Below are 22,215 nucleotides of genomic sequence, written 5' to 3' on the forward strand. Positions count from 1 at the left end.
GACCGCAGAGCCCACCTCACTGACAAAAGACAAAGGAGGAAAAACCCAACACCCAACCCCAACCAACCAATTTTCCCTTGCAACCGCTGCAACCGTGTCTGCCTGTCCCGCATCAGACTTGTCAGCCACAAATGAGCCTGCAGCTGACGTGGACATTACCCCTCCATAAATCTTCGTCCGCGAAACCAAGCCAAAGAAAGAAATGATCAACAATATATTTTTGGTTTAGGATGATAAGTGAATTGGAGCACAACTTGCAGGAGGTGAGTTTCTATGTGTGTATTCCCCTTATTCAGCATGGTGGTAAAGATCATGAATTTGGGAGGTGCTGTTGGAATAGACTGCAGTGCATTTTTACTTCTGTGTATCTTAAATCAGCTGTGATGTTTGTGAGGAGAACTTTGCAAATACAAATTTCCTGGGTGTGATTTTGCTGTGAGCAAATTCAGTACAGGTGGTCCTTCCAGTTTCATTCTATTTTTGTCTGAACGTAGCACTGATGGTACAAGTGAGTGGGTTGCTAGGACCATTTCAAAGCCAACCACATGGAGTCAGCTGTAGGTTGGATCTTGTAAGTGTAGCAGATTTACCACAGTTTTTACCGTGGGTTATACCAGGACTGATCATTGTTTCCCTAAATTCAAGATCATTAACTGAATTTAGATTCCACATTTACGAAGGCGGTGTTTGAATTCTGGACTCTAGAGTGTTAGTTCAGGCATTAGCGTTGCTAATAATTGATAACTTAAACTAGTGGCATCACCACGGCATCCAACATCTGTAAAAAAAAAAGACACTTTACATTTCAGAGCAATGCATGAAACCTTTGACAAAAGTTATAAAAATCCTTAGTGCGTTACTCCTCGTCAGACTGAATTTACTGGAACACTATCAAATGTTTTCCTTTCACACAATGAGGTGTGAAAGGACTATTTTTAAAAAAAGTTATTTTTGTAATGGAATTTTTTTTAACAATTGCCACCATCTCCTGGTTGCCCATAGTGAACTGAAAATTTCCCCCTTTTGGGCAGATCAATGTGCTTAAATTCAAATATATTTCACAATAATAAACTCTGGTCCTCAACAAGTTTTTTAAAATTTTTTTTATTTTTCAGACTATGAACCATACTGACCAAACTACACACAAACATTTCCCTCTTGAATATACTCAGTGTCATTTTCTCCCCTTTTCCCCCCTCCCTCCTTCACCCCCCTCCCCACTCAACGTTCAACATATATGATACATTAAACCCATTAAACAATGTCATCACTCAATGAAAATAAACAAGAAATTTGTGTCTTCTACTTTTACATACTGGGTCAGTTCATTTCGTCTTCTTCTCCTTCTGTCATTTTAGGTGGTGGAGGTCCACGGTAGGACTTCTCTGTTGTGTTCCATGTACAGTTCCCAAATTTGTTCGAATACTGTGATCTTATTTCTTAAATTATATGTTACTTTTTTCCAATGGAATACATTTATTCATTTCTATGTACCATTGCTGTATTCTCAGGCTATCTTCTAATTTCCAGGTTGACATAATACATTTTTTTGCTACAGCTAAGGCTATCATAATAAATTTCTTTGTGCTCCATCCAAATCAAGTCCAAGTTCTTATATTACTTAGAAGAAAGATCTCTGGATTTTTTGGTATGTTGCTTTTTGTGATTTTATTTAATACCTAGTTTAGATCTTCCCAAAACTTTTCCACTTTCTCACATGCCCAAAGTGCATGTACTGTTGTTCCCATTTCCTTCTTACAGCAAAAACATCTGTTTGATATTGTTGGGTCCCATTTATTTAACTTTTGGGGTGTGGTGTATATTGTATCATGCGTAACCTCGTGTTTATTGTATTTCTCATAGTTCTGGAGCATAGCTTTTCCTATGTTTCATTCTTTATCTTTATGTTTAGATCTTGTTTCCATTTTTGTTTAGGTTTACAACTTGTTTCCTTGTTCTCTTTCTCTTGCAGTTTGATGTACATGTTTATTATAAATCTTTTAATTATCATTGTGTCTGTAATCACATATTCAAAATTGCTTCCTTCTGGTAACCTCAGCCTGCTTCCCAATTTGTCCTTCAAGTAGGTTTTCAGTTGGTGGTATGCAAACATTGTACAGTGAGTTATACTATATTTATCCTTCATTTGTTCAAAAGATAATAATTTATTTCCCGAAAAATAATTTTCTATTCTTTTGATCCCTTTTCTCTCCCATTCTCTAAAGGAAAGGTTATCTATTGTGAAAGAGATTAGTTGATTTTGCATCAATATTAATTTTGGTAGTTGATAATTTGTTTTTTTCCTTTCTACATGAATCTTCTTCCAGATGGTGCAGTACTAGTGAATTCCTATGTTGCACCAGCTTTTCATCCCACTTATATAGTATATGTTCAGGTACCTTCTCCCCTATTTTATCTAGCTCGAATCTAGTCCAATCTGGTTTTTCCCTTATTTGATAAAAATCTGATAGGTATCTTAATTGTCCTGCTCTATAATAATTCTTAAAGTTCGGTAGCTGTAAGCCCCCTTGTTTTTACCATTCTGTTAATTTATCTAGCGCTATCCTCGGTTTCCCCCCCTTTCCACAAGAATTTCCTTATTATTTTCTTTAGCTCCTTGAAGAATTTCTCTGTTAGGTGAATTGGTAATGATTGGAATAGGTATTGTATCCTTGGGAAGATATTCATTTTAATGCAATTTACCCTTCCTATCAGTGTTAGTGGTAAGTCTTTCAAATGTTCTAAGTTGTCTTGTAATTTCTTCATTAATGGCTGATAATTTAGTTTGTATAGATGGCTGAGATTATTATCTAGTTGTATACCTAGGTATCGGATTGCTTGTGTTTGCCATCTAAATGGTGATTCTTTCTTAAACTTTGTGAAATCTGCATTATTCATTGGCATTGCTTCACTTTTATTTGCGTTGATCTTGTACCCCGATACTTCTCCATATTCCTTCAATTTCTTATGTAATTCTTTTATTGATATTTCTGGTTCTGTTAAGTATACTATGATGTCATCTGCAAATAGACTGATTTTATATTCCTTCCCTTTTATTTTTATCCCTCTTATTTTATTTTCTGTTCTTATCAGTTCTGCCAGTGGTTCTATAGCTAACGTGAACAGTGAGGGAGATAGTGGACATCCCTGCCTTGTTGACCTGCTAAATTTAAATTGGTTTGATATATATCCATTTACTGTCACCTTCACCAATGGTCCCTTATATAATGCTTTAATCCAATTAATATATTTCTCTGGTAGGTTGAATTTTTGTAGTACTTTGAATAAATAATTCCATTCTACTCTGTCAAAGGCTTTCTCTGCGTCTAAGGCATCTGCTACTGTTGGCATCTTGTTTCCTTGTACTGGTCCTCAACAAGTTCATCCCATAACGACTCCTTCATTTGCAATGGGGGCAGGCTATTATTTTAATACAAACTGTACAACATAATAAATTATTTTTTTATTATCTATTCTATTCATTATAATTATCTATTCAATTTTATGGCACTACTTTAACATTCTGAAATTTCAATTATGTTTTCTGCTCTGCATTTTATAAAACATTGCAAATATTGTTTATTTTCAGTGTGTAATGCACGTCGAAAGAACCAAAGACTTGTTGATCCAAACCAAGGCTTTTATTAACTAAAAGACTGGAGCATATCACAAGTAGGTCGACCAGTCCAGAATGACCTGGTCTGGCTAGGAGCAATCCTTTAAGACCTGCCAGTAGGTGTGGCTACACTCTCAGCCAATCACAGTCATCCTACACTACCATCTGTACATATGTACATATACTCATTGGTGATAGAATCTGTACTATCACACAGTGTCAGTCAGGAAGATGACATTCATTTAATTTGTTGTGCTTCTAGTAGAGAGTATCCTATCAAAGTATAAAGCATGGAGCAAGGCCCACGACATCAGTAACAAGTTGTGGAATACAGGCCATGTTGCATGCATGATGCTGAGTAGCCAGTAATACTTTACCAATTAAATCTCAGTTCCTAGACAAAGCTTTAGAATCTTTATTACAATATTATTACAAATGCTATCTTAAAATTTAAACAGAAACAAATAGCTAAACAAGCATTTCCTGTGTGTTGCTGTTCATTAGAAGTTGCAAACAGTTATTATTCAGTGATAGTTAATAAATATTCAGAGTTACCATAGGGCAAAAAAAAAGTGGTGTTGCAATCGGGTGATTTGGAGCAGTCCATAATTAGGGTTCTGCTACAATTGCACAGAGTACTGGTGAGGTCCTAACTGAAGTACTGGGTGCTGTTCTGATTCTCTTACATGAGAAAGCAATACTGGTTTTGGAGGTGGTGTAGAGAAGGTTCACCAGGTTGATTCCAGAGATGGTTATATGATTATGAGTGAGTTAGCCAATGAGAAGAGATCGAATTCAGAAGAATTCAGAAGAGTTAGAGAGGATCTTTTAGAAACATATAAAGGAATGAAAGGGATACATAAGCTAGAGTTAGATATGTTATTTCCACTTGTACGTGAGACTAGAACTAGGGGACATAGCATCAAGATTCAGGGGAGTAGAAACACACAATGCTGGAGAAGCTCAGCAGGTCTTCTTCTTTGGCTTGGCTTCGCGGACGAAGATTTATGGAGGGGGTAAATGTCCACGTCAGCTGCAGGCTCGTTTGTGGCTGACAAGTCCGATGCGGGACAGGCAGACACAGTTGCAGCGGTTGCAGGGGAAAATTGGTTGGTTGGGGTTGGGTGTTGGGTTTTTCCTCCTTTGCCTTTTGTCAGTGAGGTGGGCTCTGCGGTCTTCTTCAAAGGAGGTTGCTGCCCGCCGAACTGTGAGGCGCCAAGATGCACGGTTTGAGGCGATATCAGCCCACTGGCAGTGGTCAATGTGGCAGGCACCAAGAGATTTCTTTAGGCAGTCCTTGTACCTTTTCTTTGGTGCACCTCTGTCACAGTGGCCAGTGGAGAGCTCGCCATATAACACGATCTTGGGAAGGCGATGGTCCTCCATTCTGGAGACGTGACCCACCCAGCGCAGCTGGATCTTCAGCAGCGTGGACTCGATGCTGTCGACCTCTGCCATCTCGAGTACTTCGACGTTAGGGATGAAAGCGCTCCAATGGATGTTGAGGATGGAGCGGAGACAACGCTGGTGGAAGCGTTCTAGGAGCCGTAGGTGATGCCGGTAGAGGACCCATGATTCGGAGCCGAACAGGAGAGTGGGGTATGACAACGGCTCTGTGTACGCTTATCTTTGTGAGGTTTTTCAGTTGGTTGTTTTTCCAGACTCTTTTGTGTAGTCTTCCAAAGGCGCTATTTGCCTTGGCGAGTCTGTTGTCTATCTCGTTGTCGATCCTTGCATCTGATGAAATGGTGCAGCCGAGATAGGTAAACTGGTTGACCGTTTTGAGTTTTGTGTGCCCAATGGAGATGTGGGGGGGCTGGTTGTCATGGTGGGGAGCTGGCTGATGGAGGACCTCAGTTTTCTTCAGGCTGACTTCCAGGCCAAACATTTTGGCAGTTTCCGCAAAGCAGGACGTCAAGCGCTGAAGAGCTGGCTCTGAATGGGCAACTAAAGCGGCATCGTCTGCAAAGTCTAACAGTGTCCTTTATGTAGCAGAGGCAAAGATACAGAACCCATGTTTTGGGCCTGAGCCCTTCCCAGAGAGTAGTGAATCTGTGAAATTCTCTGCCCGAGGCAGCAGTAGAGGCTACCTCATTAAAGTATATTTGAGATGAAGTTAGATAGGTTTTTGCATAGTAGGATTTTTTTAAAAAGCATTGGGGAAAAGCCAGATAGGTGGAGTTAAGTTTACAGCAGATGGCCAACTCCTGCTCCTGTTCCTTATGTTATTGTACGTATAAATGCAAAACAAATTTGAACAATGGATGAGTTCGGCATTATGGAAGTACATTGAAAACCCACATAAATAAAATCATTTGAACTGTGAAGACTAGCACGGGTTTCATGGATTCAGTGCACAAGATGGTTACAGAGGTTAAGTTCTTTATCCAACCATCCATTCCAATCTCCTGCCTCTGTCCCAATTTGTTTCCCAACTCTGATTTACCAAGGCCTCTTTCCTTTTTATCTCTTCTCATTTCTATCCTCAATCCTTTGATCTCTTGTCTTCTCCACAGTTGTACTTAACATCCTCTCTCTTCTGTGATCAAAGTGGACCAAAAGCAGATTTTGGAATCTCCAGAGATAATGATTCAGGGAAAGGAGCACATGCCATTACTTGAGATTCCCTGGGCATGACTGAAGTGTAACCAGAAGAGGGCAATGCCTACTCAGCTGAATGAGAGGGAAGGTGTACTGGAGAATTAAAGCTCAGTGAACCACATCAAAAGATGCAAAACATATGAAGAAGAGTGTGCAGGTTATAGAGCGCGTTGAAAAAAATCAAAGGCTTGTTGATCCAAACCAAGGCTTTTATTAACAAGAAGACTGGAGCCTATCACATGTAGGTCAACCAGTCCAGAATGACCTGGTCTGGGTAGGAGCAACCCTTTAAGACCTGCCAGTAGGTGTGGCTACGCTCTCAGCCAATCACAGTCATCCTACACTACCATCTGTACATATACACGTTGGTGATAGAATGTACTATCACACAGGTTTATGGCACCATTGATTAAGAACGAGGCACGGTTGGAGTAGCAGTTAGCGCATTGCCTTTACAGCGCCAGAAATCAGGACCGGACGGGGGTTTGAGTCCCACTCTGTCTGTAAGGAGTTTGTACATTCTCCCTGTGTCTGTGTGGATTTTCTTCAAGGGGGTCCGGTTCCCTCCCACCATTTGAAACATACCAGGGTGTAGGTTAATGGGATGTAAATTGAGCAGCACAGACTCGTGGGCCAAAATGACCTGTGGCCATGCTGTATGTCTAAGTTCTTTTTAAAAATTTAAAAAATACTTGCATTACCAACTTAACTGAGAAGTAATGTCAGCTTTTCAAGCACCAACTGGTTCTTGTGCACTTCAGTGTGCAAATAAACTGAAAGAGTAAAGATTACAAATCTATATTCATTGAGCTCTGCCAACTAATAAGCACTAATAGTATTATGAACACAGACAATAGTAGCAGCCAAGTTGATCCTGAACAGCCTGATTTATGAAGACATCATCTTGATTCGAGTTTGTTTTGGCTTTGATTGGATTTATTCCCGTTATATGGTTATAAAAGATGATTGAAATCTGTTGCTGGCCTGATGCAGGTGTTTTCATTGGCATTTCGGTTCCTTTGAAAATCTGTTTTTGGAGCATATGTGGTTCCACTCACGGCTGCCAGTATTTATACATAGACATGGAGGTTAGGTTACAAGGGGTATGATATAATTAGCAACAAAGGAACTATTTTCAACCCTTCACCTCTAATAACTGCAGGGCTAGATTTACCTCATTCCAAAAGTAGGTTATTTTTAGCAAGTAGTGTTGGCTTAAAATCAGCCCTTAGATTTGAATACATACTGGCTCTGTCCCAGCATGCTTCACACAGCTGGATACTATCCACTGCCAGCCTGCAAAACCAAGGCTAAGGGTATTTATTAATAGCCTTTTTCCATAGTAAATAATATGTGAATTGTTTGACATACAGAGATGGAGGTCCATTTTGGTTTAAACACCATGAAAATTTGTTATTTGATACAAGTATTTTAGAAACCAGACAAGGGTCGAGATTTGAATTTAAATCACATCATATGTATGAAAATCACACTTAAAGCCCGGTTAACAAAATGACAGAAAATACGTTCAGGCGATTTCTTCAAATAAATCATTCTGTCTTTCAAGGACAGGGTTACAAGCCCAGAGGACCCCAAAACCCAGCAGCAATAGAAATTCACCAAGACAAATGGTTACTTAAACAAAAGTTGCTTTTAATTTTCTTTAAACGTAAAAACAGGATCCAACTTATTACTGTTAAGTTAACCCCCTTCTAATTCTAAGCACACGTGTATGTAATGTGTGTTTGTTCAGGAAAGTTCTTTGATTCACAGTCCAATCTCACTTCTCACTCCTCCTCGTTCACCAGTGTCAGGCAATTCTTATACTGTGCACAGAATTTAACATTTATGAATTTTCACCAAGCTCTGGTGCTTAAAGTTAAATGGTTACTCCTCAGGAAGGTTCTACTTGGTTTGAGAGAGAGATTTGTTGCTCGTTGGACATAGACAAACTGATCCCCTCTGATTAGTCACTTCAGTGTCTTGCCAAAGAAACTTGCCCCATCATGGGTTTTCCAAATGATAACCTCATCTTCCAGGTCACCACAGAGTTCCTCTTGTTTCCTTTATTTCCTCCCTTATTTCCAGCCATTTCCTCTTGTAAGGACTACAAGGGTTTTCAACAGGGTAAACACAGAACTCATAACCTGTCTTCACAATGGGGTTTTAACAAGCCTCTCAACTTGCCGAAAACTACTGCCACTCTCTCTCTCTAAAAGAGAAATCCTGTTTTGTCTTTTTTTTCCTCTCTGCTTGCAAAACCACATGCCTCCTCTGAGAACAGCAAACTGCAACTAGACAGATTGCTGCCACCAGAATCAGTTTGTGAGCCTGGCTATCTATTGCTTTAAAGACAATCATCCATTTATTTCTGCTTCTGAAATTCCTTCCAAAGTAGTTTCATTGTTTTTGCATGGGCACTCGGAGCCTGACAGTCTGGCTTGAGCAAATCTCTGGAATTTTAAATGAGATGTATTTTGTGAATTGTTACTGTCTGTTTGTGAAGTGACCTACAATCTAATGTTAATATATAATATAAAATATAATCTACCCCGTAACAACACGAAAAGTTCAAGAATAAAAATGTTCATTTTATCCTGGCCTCTTTATCTTCCAATCACAGTTTGTGCTATTTGTTAGAATTCCAGTTTATTTAGCTTTCATTCTCTAACACAATGCACAAAATGATGGAGGAACTCAGCAGGTCAGACAGCATCCAAAGAAGCCAATAAGCTGTCAATAACCCTTCATTCCTCCTGTTGCCCATGACCCAAAGATTCTTTTCATGTGAAGCTGCAATTTATTTGTTCTTCTTTCAATTTAGGACATTGTATTGATTTCTCATGATGTGGTCTCCTTTGGAAACCAAGCATGATTGGTTGACCACATTATGATTTGCCTGTAAGCATGATCCTTTATTTCCAGCTGCTGTCAGAACTCTTAATTCTTCACCTCACGCTCAGCACCCTACATTATTAACTCTCAGCACCCTACATTATTAACTTTCAGCACCTTACATTATTAACTCTCAGCACCCTACATTATTAACTTTCAGCACCCTACATTATTACAATAAAGTTCAATGCAAGTTTGAGGAACTTCATTTTCCAACAAAGTGCATTACAACTTCCAGGCATGCCATGAAGTTCAGTAACTTCAGATAATGAGCATTTCTGACATTTTAATTTCAGATTTCTAGCATCCCTTTCATATTTCTTTGATAAGTTCAAATAATTATGCTATATTTTCCCTCTTCCAACCTTCAGTAACTTCACACTACCTCTTGCCATTTAATTTCATTTGACTTTTATTTTCTCAGTTGACTTTAATCTTACTTGACATTTTTTTCTCCAACTCCCTTCCTCCCTTTGGATTTTGTAACTGTTTCTCAGGTCATCAACCTGAAACGGTGTCTGTTCCTCTCCCCCCACCCCCCCACCCCCCCCATCCCCCACAAATGAGCTGCTCACTATTTCTGCTTTGAGGTCAGGATTCCAACATCTGCAGTATTTTACTTTTGTTTGGATAAATCATGCTCTGCCTTCAAGGTAGAGAATAATAACACAGGAATTACAGGGCAGCAAAGATATGTGGTAGAGTAAGCGGGGGATAGTTGTCTTGCTGAAACAGGTAGAGTTTTCTGAAGCAAGTCACAGACAGAATAAAGATGAGTCGATAATTGGATTCACACTGACACACCTGTGCAGCAATAATGATGTGCTGCACTATAAAATAAAATATTCAGTGAGGATCCCATCTGTTCTTTCAACTAGATGTAAATGATCACATGCCTCCATTTTAGAGAAATGGGGTAGTTATCCTCACTGTTTTACCCTATTGATAGACTTCAATCAATATCCCTTGGGACAGATTATCTGGTCATTCTCACATAACTTCGGACAGCATCCGAAGAGAGAGAGAGACAGAGTTAAATATTTCTGACCTAAGGCCCTTCATCTGATTCAGCAAATCAAGAAAACAAGTTTGTTTTCAATTGCAGACATGGTGGATTTTAGGGTGGAAATCCTTCCAAAGTGAAGCCAGCGTTGTTCTAGTGATTCCAATGTCTACAGAGGATATTCGATTAATGGCGGGGGGGGGGGGGGGAAACGACACATGAGGGAAAGAGAGAAATCACACAAAAATAAATATAAAGCCATGTAATGTAAGTCAAAGCTATTGCCAAAAGTGAAACCAAATGGAAATGCCCAGCATACAAGGGCATCCGTAGAGAGTGAATGAAACGTTGACGTTACAGTACAGCAAAACTGGCCAGTTCTGATATAAACAGCACAAATGCACCACTTGAAATGGTTGAATTTGATATGGAGAGCTGAAGATGCGGAATGCTGATGACTCCTGAGTTTCAGAGCACAGTCTCTAATTCACATGTGTACTATCCCATGAAGCAAGTTAGCAAGCATTAATCAGAGCCTGCAGAACCAGACTTCTTTCTTTTAGATCAGGCTATGGCCCAAGTTCACCGTTATATATGTTCATGCTAAGAGTCCACGATTAAACAGCCACAAACCTGATAATTTGTATAAATTGACAGCAAATTTGGATATGACCCAGACAGCTTCCAAGAATGCAAGCAGCATAGCAAGCCAGCCAATTATATCAGGATCAACTTACAGAATGGAAGTATGTTCACCACATGGACTGCAGCAGTTCAAAGCAGAAGCTCACCAACTTACACAGATGTTGTCCTTCAGTGTGATGCCTGCTTCTGTATCTGGGCCTTTCTGCTGTGTCCTCCCCTCCACCCCCCACTGGATTTTATACCAATTGATTTACAAAGTTATGGACAAATAGTAGATAGATTATATGTTCCGTTGTGGCGGTGTGAGCAGTGGGAGAAACACAGCCACCACGTTGAGGGTCGTTAACGACTGTTTTTATTCATATTCAGCACGACCCTATAAGGGCAGCATGAGCTCAGTCACCTGGTGCATTGTGACATCATAATCGCTGCCCAGGGTGCGCACTGGAAGGGATGCTGGAGTCGGAGAGAAACCTCCGACGACGCCATTTCCCCATGGCTGCCCCGCCACGTAGCGATAGAAGCGGGGTCAGTTCGCCATGAGGATGTGCGCCACCACACTGTAATAAATAATAATGTTCCTGCTTAAAGTTTCTACTTCATCAACATCATTTGATTGATGTAGGTACCCATCATTATCTTCTAATCCCATCTTGTTCAGAACATTGGTCAGGGGCCAAAGCATTTCATGATGCAGTCTAAATTCCATACCACATCAAAAGCTGATGTTTAATCTCACTGCCACTGGATTTATTCTTTTCACTTAAATTATCTTGAAAATATATGATGTACTTATTCACAATGTCAATGAAACAGACCAAGGCCACTTTAGTGGCATATGCTCAGAGAGCAAAGAGTGAAGGTATGTTGCTTCACTATATTTTCACAATGCTTGCAAGTTGCTGACATGAATGTGAAGTCCTGATTGAAATATAAAATCAATCACTCGATGTTTCAGGATTTTATTACATGCGTAACATAACTTCCACCCATGCCTTTCAGGCACATTGATAGCTGATAAGCATTATTTTAAACGTTGCGGCCACAGCGGAAGTCGAGGTTAATTCACGTTCCCACACTATGGCTAAACAATGGATTTCTAGGTGGTTAAAAGGTGTTACAGATTTCACACAATTTTAAATAATGAAAATGCCTCAGAGCTCTCGTGTTAATAATCTAGACCTTTGCAGTAAAATATCAGTTGCTTTAGACTAAACTTTTCTCACACCTTCTTTTGAACCATTCTTTTTTTTCCCCCCTGCATCCTACGCAGAAGCTACAGAGTAAAATCTGCCTTTTTCATAGGTCTGGCCCTATGACTGCTCTAAATGTAAAAGATTCTATTTTAAAGTCATCCAGAAATGACAATTATTAAGGAAAAGAACCATTGATTTGTCTTGATTAATACAGGATTTCTTAGCCTTGCTGATGTTCAATTGACAGAAACAAACCACAGTCCATGTTTACTGAGAGAAGTCTCATTAGCCTTTTCAGACAGCTAAATTAGCATTTATATCAACAGAAAGAATTCCACCTCCAATTGGGTACTGATAAGCGATTGGTCAGAATTACTACCATCCACATAAATAATGCAGAAATATTGCACAGCAATGCCAGATGCTGAAGAGAAGCTTCCTTTGCTTTGTGTGTGTTAAAGAGTTGATCAACTCCTCAGACTAATAATTAGCGCTGGATAATTGGATCAAAACCATATTTATACAGAACATGGATGTTTGATATATATTGGAGATAAACCCTCGAGACATTAACTCAAATGTGTAAAGACCTGAAACTTAAACGAGATTAAGTGTTAATGTGTATAACTGTTTGACATCAGTAATTTACATTTCTTAAGAACCACAGTGACAAATATTAATAAGGAACTGGAACAATATACCTTATAAAACTTCAACAACCTTGTTTAGCAACTTGTGGGAAATGTGTCGCCAAAATATACCATAAATTCTGTACCAAGTCACTGTGATCTTTGAATGAGGGTCGAGACTGAAAACAATGACACTGTACCTGATGTGGTATTCCTCACTCCCGCTAGTGCAATTTAATAAACCTGTATGTACGCTCGGTGGTTCTCTCGTGTATCTTCTGTCTTCACAGCATGGGCCCCATCTATCACATAAGCAGGTACTTAGGGTACTAAATTCATCTGTGGAAGAACTATTGAGTAATTCTTCAAACCTTACCATCATATATTTATACCCATTTATCTTTACACATTTGGCACCAGGTGAAATGTAGCAGAGAAAAAAACCCAACATGGATTAAGTGGAGGAATTAATATGGAAATAGTATTATTGTCCTAAATAGCAAGAGGTTCCAAAACATGAAAAGTACAGTTAATCACAATGAGTAACAGAAGGATGTGGTGGTTAATGTTCGAACAGCATAACAGACTGATGAGCATACAGTCTAGATTCTCTTCCACCAGCTCTTGCCAAACTTTGCTTCATAGGATTATGATGATCATTTCAGTCTACTGTCAGTTTGGAATTTCAAAGATAGGAAATGTAATCAATACGATTACTCCGATGACTGGTGCTAGAAGTTGGCACATGTAGACCTTGACCAGGCTTAGAGTTTAGCTCAGCTGATGCACTAAAATTGTTTGAAAGATTTGTCATTACTCAACACATGGATAATGTCAGATAGACAAGGTAGCAGCATACCCAGCTGGCAGGAAACAGTATCCTCTCAGAAAATGAATCACTTCAGCACAGCAGACATTTCATGAAAGTTTTTTAAAAAAATGTCATTGAATCTATTTTCTTCTTTAATCTGTATTTTGGTCTTTTCTTGCTGCTGTATAATGGACTCGAAAGAAGATGTGTTTGAGTACTTAATAAAAATCACGTTGAATTATTCAGCAAGTGAACTCTATCATCAGTAAACTTCAGAAACTGAGAGTTTGGGCTAGGGCTCAAAAAGGCTTCTTCCTTTAAGGAGAAATTCTCTCTGGCCTCATAACTTGAAAAGCTGGTCTAACACTGAAGGCCAGCACAACCGTTAAAATTAGTTGTTAACGCAGGACCTGTACAACCAAGGACAAATGGAAAGGATGCATGAGAACACCAGTATCTACAGATTCCTCTCCACACTCTGTCCTGACTTAGAAATGTATTGCTGCTTCACATCATCACTTGTTTAATTGTGAAAATCATACTGATCGGAAGGAACTCACCACATCTGCATGAGCTCGTAGGCAGCTGCTGCCATCTGTAGTGGGTGGGGGAGATGCTGGTAGAGAAAGAGGCATGGCATTCAGTTTACTGTTGAAGCAAGTTTGAGGCTAAGTGCACATCTTCCTAGCCCCTGAGCTCGCACACAGACTCACACACAAGCAAGCACACACAATCAAGGGTCTAATCTGCATTACTGGGAATTAACATTACTCTAACAGGCCAATGGCCTCGAACATTAAACCCAAGGAATGTGAAAATTCCCAGTAAAGATTCCCTCCAGTTGCTTTGCCCATTCATGTCATACAAGGCAAGTGAAAACCAGAGTAAAGAAGCATATGATCTCTTTGATGCTTATTTCATCTGATATACCTGATTTTAACATGAACAACATTTATACCATGACTAATGTTCTCAAAAATGCTTTTTATTCAATCACCATCTTGTTCATATTTTCAGAGTGTTATCACATTGTAAAAATACATGATGGGTTAAGTGGGTTTTTTTTAATTAAATAATATGCAAGAATAAACACAGTACCAGTTATATTTACATTCTGGATAGTATTTGTAGGTTTCCATTCCCTTTTCAATGAAGTTCTGACATATGTTTTTGTAAACACTTCATTTATTTCCTATTTTGCTGACTTAGAAATTGTGTTGGCTGTCAAATTAACTTAATTTGTTGAGGTATAACAATTAGGATTTTAGTCTAGCTTCGAACAAGAACAAGGGCAACCTTTTAATTTTCATTTTGAAGTTGAGTCTTGGCTTCTTATCTTCAAAGCATGCTGGACAGTACAGTCAGACAGGATTTAAGAATTGCAGAAATCACTTTTTTTTAAAAATATAGTTACTGTACAAGATTTGTTTTGACATCTTCAACATTGATACAGTGAATGTCATCTGTTAATCTCCATTCGGGTGAAATAAGTTTGAATCTACAAGTACAGCAGTTCACATGTCTTTTCAACCCTACAATTCTAAAAGACCAACAACAGTATATACCCCAGGTTGTTACAAAATCTGCATCAAGATAAGGGGTAGCAGCCGGCTTCCTCATGTTTGGAAAGAAGAGACATTCTGGAGAAGGTCTTTGAACAGCTCTTGCAGTGGTATCTCTTCACGTCTGAGTGCGTCTGCAGATGTGCTCGGAGATTCGAGCGGTCTGCAAAAGCCCTGCTGCAGTGAGGACAGGCAAAAGGTTTCTCTCCTGGGAAGAGCAAGAATAATATTCAGATAGGAATGTCCCACAAATTATCCATAGCAAAAAGGGAGCACAATTTAAAAAAAAACAAATGAATGCAGGAATATAAACATCACATGGGAAAAAACTTTCTTAAACTCCAATTTTCTTTTGGATCCAATCAAGTAACTGGGAAAAAATAAATTGCCACCCACCATCTGATGGTCCAATCACTTGTCCACTTTAACTTTCTAAAAATAAAATAGTCCTGAATGAAGCTTGTAAAATTATTTGTTATTCCATCATTGAACACTGTTTGCAATATAAAGCACTTTATAAAACTATTTGATTTTAAATGACAAATAGAACCAAAACCCGATTTAATTTCACATAAATACACATTAAAATCAATTTGGGACTTAAGTTACCTTGAGAATTTACTACAAGCATTCAAACATTAATAATTTTGGAGCTCCATCTTTAGAATTTAACCAGACATACTTTATATAGCAAATAACTACTGGGCAGTCCTTTAAAATATTATCATTCAAGAAGCCTGTGCTGCTCTAAATGAGCATTATTTTTGACATGGCAATGGAATGTCAATTTGTAGTTTAACAAAAGTAATTTAAAGTCAAAACCAAACAAAAACAAGTCAAATTAAGATGTTTTCTCTGGAGAATTTTTATTCAAATATGGAGGGCAACTTCATTGCACCTCCAGGCTACTTAGCAAATAAATTTTGAACAAGTTGCAGCGCTTGTTTAAATTACACAATTTAAATGATGTTTTCTTTCCATCCTACGCACAGATTCACACTTGGATCATCATAATCCATCTATGGAATGTGATGATATTGTAACAGAATGGAAGAAAACCAAGATCACAATGCCTGTTGATTGAACAGCTCTTGCAGTTACAAAATACAGCAATACATTTTTGGGTCCAGCTTAGGAAAAGATTATTATGAATTTCTGTGCAGTGAGGGATGCATAGATTTTTTTTTCATTTCCTGACTGAAGATTAAAGTTTCATTGAGTTCAAGAGCTGTGAGGTAATGTTATAACTCTACAAAAGTCTGGTTAAGACCATATTTGGAGAATTGTGTTCAGTTCTGGTTGCCCCATTACAGGAAGGATGTCTCAGCTTAAGAGATGGGGCAGAGGAGATTTACCAGGATGTGGCCTGGATTGGAGAGCACATCTCATGAAGCAAATTTGACAGAGCTTTGGAGTGACAAAGGACTGGGTAGTAACTTAATAGAAGTACTCAAGAATATAAAAACAGGAGCAGGAGTCAGCCATCCGGCCCATCGAACCTGCACCCCCATTCAATGAGGTCATGGCTGATCTGATGACAGGCTTGTCTCCACCTACCTACCTTTTCCCCATGTCCCTTAATTCCCCTCCTTGCAAAAATCTATCCAACCTTGATTATGATGGGCATAGATGGTGTGGACAACCAGTATCTTTCTCTCCTGAAGCAACAATAGCAAATACCAGAAGAGATCTGTTTAAGGTGAGTGGAGGAAGGTTTAGTAGAGATGTTAGAAGTATTCCTTCCTCCCCCCCCCCCCCCCCCACAGAATAGTGGGAGTCTGGAATACATCCCCAGGGGTGATGTTGGAGGCTGATACAATAGGGCCATTTAAACAACTCTTAAATAGGCACATGCATGTTTTTCTTGCATATGAGGGTTATGGATGTGTGAAATGAAGAGATTAGTTTATTGTGGTGTAGGTTTTCATCAGTCAACACAACATTGTTGGCTGAAGTGCCCGCACTGTGCTCTTGTATATTCTTTGTAATTTCACTTTCACAGCATCAAATTTGTACTCTATTTGATTTTTATTTAGTTAAATTATAAACCCTGCTCCCGTTAATACAAAATTCTCACAGAAGAATAACATTTTAAAGACTATAACAAATGTTAAAGTGATCTTATTTTATGTTCAATCCTCAGTGAGTGTTGCATGCAATTTTGTTATTAGGTATGGGTGGAAGGGGGGGGGGAATGGTGTTGGTGGGGCATCAGGGATGGTGGGTGGTAAAGGACATCGTTGCTGAGCTCAGTCCTTTATTCATTCACATTTATGAACTTAAAGCAAGTCAGTGAATAATAAGCAGTTGTAGGTCCCCCCCGCCCCCCCCCCCCTGACCCTAGTGCTTTATTTGTGCTTACCAGTGTGTGTTCTGATGTGGCCCTGTAAGAGCCATGGTCTGGAGAAGGCTTTGCTGCAGATTTTGCAGACACAGGGCAGAGTGTGAGTCCTTATGTGCATCTTTAATGCACCCAGACTGACATATTCCTTATCACAATACTTGCAGTTAAAGTATTTTGTAGTCTGCGATTCACAATGAAGCTGCCTGTGTTTTGAGAGACCAGATAAAGTATTGTATGCCTTATGACAATGAAAACACTCAAACTTCTCCAGGTTTGTTTCAGCAGCACTTTGAACCTCAAGGATTTTCTCCTCGGTTTCATCGTCTCCTTTAAATGTGCCATTGTTTGCCTCTCTTCTCTTGGCTCCTTTGGAAAAGGACAGGCTCAGGTCATTCACTGTATTCCTTAGTGGGGTGTTGCGGCCTCTGACAGCCACACATTCCTTAACACTGATCTCCAGGCTTGGTTGGCCGCTGAATGGCGTTTCTGTTCCCGTCTCAGCATCCAGGGGCGGGGGCAGACACCTTCGGAGACTGGTAGGAGCCCCGTCCCACTGTCTTGGCGGGTCACAGGCGATGGGAGTGTGCATTTCGGGCGGTGGCATCTGTGCAACTGTCAACCCCTCATAGAAATAGGCGGAGATGACCGTGGCTGCAAGGAAACAAAATCTTAAACCACGAACGTTGAGAGCCCTGCGAATATGCGACGGATTGTCTTACCCACAACTAACGAGAACAAGTCATATTCGACCTAAACGTTGTATTTAAAGGATTAGATTGTTTTTAAAAATTATATATAGTTTATCTCAACCCCAGCAAAGTGTGTTTTAAACAAATTATAGTAAAGATCACCTTGAAAAAGGCAAGGGGACAGAGAAGCAACAAAAGGACATTGATGGCACAAAGATCGAATCAAATGCTGGCTGGTTGATCCCGAATATGACAACTGATCTGTCCGCTGCTCGTTACTTTCCTTTTGTCAGCCCCGCTTTCACCAGCACCTCCTCCCCCCTTCAGCTCCCCCAATTGTGGAAGAAGAAGGAAAAGCACACACCGGCTCCTCGTGTGAGGCCAAACCTTGGCCAATTAGTGAAATGCGACAGGAAACGCTTCGCTTCGAGCGCTGGGGCTGCGAGCGATGGATCGTGAAAGGGAACGACACGGGGGCACTTGGAAAGGAAGAATGTCGCTGAACACCAGACTCCTCCCAAAAAAGGGTCAAACAGGCGCCTGAGCGGCAGGACGAGCCGGTGGCTCAGCTCAGGTCAGGCAGGGCACCTGCCCGGTCTCTCGATCTCACAAGCCGCGCTCTTACTAACTCGAGTCACTCCACATTGCGACGGACCCCCACCAAATGGTGAAGCTGGCAAACCAGTCTTTCCCTTCAGCCACGGTGTCCGCCCATTCGCCCAGGTATCAGTTTAAAGAATGTTACAAAGTCAATTAAAACGTTTCAACGAAAGCAACAAGTAGATGTTCAACATCACAGAAAGGGGGGGTGGGGGGGGAGAGAGAGTTGATTGAAAAGTTTTTAAAAAATGACCGATCCACAGTGTTACCATGACCGTTCTGGGTCTCCAGTTGACTGTAGTTGGGTTTCTTGGTGCTGCAGTGTTTCTTGACCAGGAAAGAACGGGGCATGACTGTTCCTTTCCCCTCCTTCCACGGAGAACATTCAGCCCAACATGTGCTCGCAAAGCCGAAATCTCCAAACGGGATACATCAAACAAATATGACAGGGATAACCAGTGAAGAACAAGTGCAATAAGTCCGCCCCTCCCATTCCCCCGTCGTGGAAAGTATCTGAACGTCAGGTGCAGGTCAGACCCAATTACAGAAAATAAACCCCTCACGCAGGAGGAGCCAGTATCTGCCAATCACCCTTCCCACTCCAACAGGTGCATCTCGCCACCAGAGCCTGGGAAAGAGAATTCTGCACTAAAAATATTCCATCATTCATTTTTAAATAATTCATACAATCAAATATATTTCAATGTCATTTGAATCCTTGCATGAGCTTTTTTTCCCCCCCGAGATACATTCTTCTGAATATTCTTGTCTAGGTTGTCAATGAAAATAGATAAGCTAAAAATAGCTGCAGCAAAATTAAGTGCTGCAAAAATCCTGTAGAAGGTCATTGTTCTGCTGCCGCCCTTTGACATGGACTAACGTCGCAGCAAAGACCAGGGGCTGAAATTGCCCCTCCAATGTTCCTGATTGATAGAAAAAAAAATCACCATCTGGGCCCATAAAAATCAACACTCCCAGACTGCACTGTTGTCTCCCATGAATAAACTGCCACCTGTGCAATTCATAGTTCAATAGAAAATATATCAAATGCAACAGATGAGAAACTCAGAGCTTAAAATGATTTTCCAGGATAAAGACGAAGAAATGTATTGACATTTTGAAAAGGCCTTGAGAATGGGATGGTAGATCATGAGGGTTTAACCCTACAGATTTGTTGGAGAGCTTTTACATGAAGCTGAACTTATCAGCAACAACCATGCAAACAGATGTGCCTGATGGTTTCTGCTATTCAAATCAAAAGCACATCTTTTAAGATTATTAGGTGTTTTTAGAGACTTTATAATTAATTATATAATGTGGAGACAACGCTGGTGGAAGCGTTCTAGGAGCCGTAGGTGGTGCCGGTAGAGGACCCATGATTCGGAGCCGAACAGGAGCCATCCTCAACATCCATTGGAGCGCTCACACCCCTAACGTCGAGGTACTCGAGATGGCAGAGGTCGACAGCATCGAGTCCACGCTGCTGAAGATCCAGCTGCGCTGGATGGGTCACGTCTCCAGAATGGAGGACCATCGCCTTCCCAAGATCGTATTATATGGCAAGCTCTCCACTGGCCACCGTGACAGAGGTGCACCAAAGAAAAGGTACAAGGACTGCCTAAAGAAATCTCTTGGTGCCTGCCACATTGACCACCGCCAGTGGGCTGATAACGCCTCAAACCGTGCATCTTGGCGCCTCACAGTTTGGCGGGCAGCAGCCTCCTTTGAAGAAGACCGCAGAGCCCACCTCACTGACAAAAGGCAAAGGAGGAAAAACCCAACACCCAACCCCAACCAACCAATTTTCCCTTGCAACCGCTGCAATCGTGTCTGCCTGTCCCGCATCGGACTGGTCAGCCACAAACGAGCCTGCAGCTGACGTGGACTTTTTTACCCCCTCCATAAATCTTCGTCCGCGAAGCCAAGCCAAAGAAAAAAGAAAAAAGAAAAGAAAATAATGTGGACATGTAGGTTAAAATTGCTCATATTGCTATGTTTCTTAATGATTTATTTTCAAATACCATTAAATACTGTTATTTAAACACTATTTTACCAAAGCAGTTTTCATAACGGTGATTCACTAACAGTTGTTACAAGGTGGCACTGCCAAACAGAATTTTTATATTGTCGACTATACAACATTCCTGAAGATGGGGTAAAATACAGGATTCTATTGACACTGTGATTAAGTGGAAAGACTCAGCAGGTCAAAAAATGCAAAGGTCACCTTCACCTTTGCTACATAAAGACACTGTTTGACCTGTTGAGTTTCTCCAGCATTTGTGTTTTTTTTTCAATCCATCGTTCTACTTTCAAACTATAATTTAAATTCCATTCCATTTTATTTTAGAATCGACATCTTGTTGAAACATAGGATACTTAGTTGGTTTGATTACAGAATCTGTTGCTGGCCATGAGATGCACAGGTGTAGTAAGATCGTCCCTCCCCACTTGATGAAATAGATATAAAGTTAAGGCAGAAGTTTTTATTTTGGAAAGTTGAGATTTTCAAAGTGCTGGCTCACATTATCCATCAGGTAACAACTCAAACAAGTGGTTAATTAATTGCCAGTATTCTTCAAGAAACTGAGATATGTAAATTGGCTGTTGCAATTATTAGACACTGGAAATGAATTGGAGATATAAAAAAATATATAAAAGCAATACTTTTAGAATCAGATATATTGTCATGAACATGCTTCATGAAATTTGTTGTTTTGTAACAGCAGTTTTGTGCAGAACAAAGGTGCAAAATTACTTTCAATTACAGTTCCATAAATATAAGATTTTTTTTAAAAAGTGCAAGAAAAAGATATAGTGTCCATTGATTTATTGTCCATTCAGAAATCTGATAGCAGAAAGGAAGAAGCTGTTTTTGTAAGTGTGTGTGTGTGTGTTCATATCAGGCTCCTGATGGTAGCAGTGAATAAAGGGCATGGCCTGGGTGGAGGGCCCTTGATGATAGAGGCTGCTTTCTTGAGGCACCATCTCTTAAAATGTCCTTAATGGAGTGAAGAATCAGAATTTGTCATGAAATGTATTGTTTTGTGGCAGCGTTACAGTACAAATACTACTATTAAATACTTTTCGAAAGTAAATAGTGCAAGAAAATGAGTGTTAGGTTGGGAATAGTATCAGGTTCGGTGGTTCACAGGGAGATGAGTCTGGACACAAGTGACACAATCAGAGATAACTTTATTGTGCACACACGAATCAAACACAGCAAGAGGTCAAATGATAATCACCCACATTACTTAATAGCTATACTCACAGACAGGGACTTCCAAAGACACTCCTGATCCTCTGTACCAACGAGGGTGCAGCTCCCTGCAAGCACTGATCTATTGCAGTATTACAAACAACTCAACTAAGTGTAGTGCACACCTTACCCATGACTCCTCCAGCGATGTCCAGAGTAGCAACTTGGAATGGAATGATTTTCATGGTTTGGAGCAAGGAGGAGAGAGAGAGAGAGAGAGAGAGAGAGAGAGAACCGTCACATGTTGGGAGTTTATATTGTTGTGCTGGGCATCTGGCCAATGAGCTAGCGGTAAGGTGTGCACCAATGGATTGATAGAGTCTAATCTTGATTGAGACTTCTGACTAGGTTTCAGACAGGAAGGA

At 40.1% G+C, this 22,215-nt stretch overlaps 1 protein-coding gene across 1 annotated transcript; it reads right to left on the bottom strand.

Moving 5' to 3' along the window:
• Nucleotides 1–14,381: 14,381 nt before the first annotated feature.
• snai3 (snail family zinc finger 3) lies at nt 14,382–19,179 on the bottom strand. Its single transcript, XM_069901243.1, has 3 exons — nt 18,861–19,179; nt 17,321–17,953; nt 14,382–15,166 (listed from the first exon to the last, which is right to left on the bottom strand). The coding sequence occupies exons 1-3, from the start codon at nt 18,940–18,942 to the stop codon at nt 14,985–14,987; spliced, it is 897 nt and encodes a 298-aa protein (XP_069757344.1). The 5' UTR covers nt 18,943–19,179; the 3' UTR covers nt 14,382–14,984.
• Between the last annotated feature and the right edge of the window lie 3,036 nt (nt 19,180–22,215).

The sequence above is a fragment of the Narcine bancroftii genome, chromosome 10, assembly GCF_036971445.1.
Source record: "Narcine bancroftii isolate sNarBan1 chromosome 10, sNarBan1.hap1, whole genome shotgun sequence".
Taxonomy (NCBI): domain Eukaryota; kingdom Metazoa; phylum Chordata; class Chondrichthyes; order Torpediniformes; family Narcinidae; genus Narcine; species Narcine bancroftii.

Bases quoted from the DNA above. Each gene is read 5' to 3' on its own strand.
- snai3 (XM_069901243.1), bottom strand. From the start codon at position 18,942: ATGCCCCGTTCTTTCCTGGTCAAGAAACACTGCAGCACCAAGAAACCC. The intron at 17,954-18,860 runs GTAACACTGTGG...GTTTCCTTGCAG, and splicing joins GGAGACCCAGAACGGTCATG to CCACGGTCATCTCCGCCTAT. The intron at 15,167-17,320 runs GTAAGCACAAAT...TGCTCTTCCCAG, and splicing joins CCACATCAGAACACACACTG to GAGAGAAACCTTTTGCCTGT.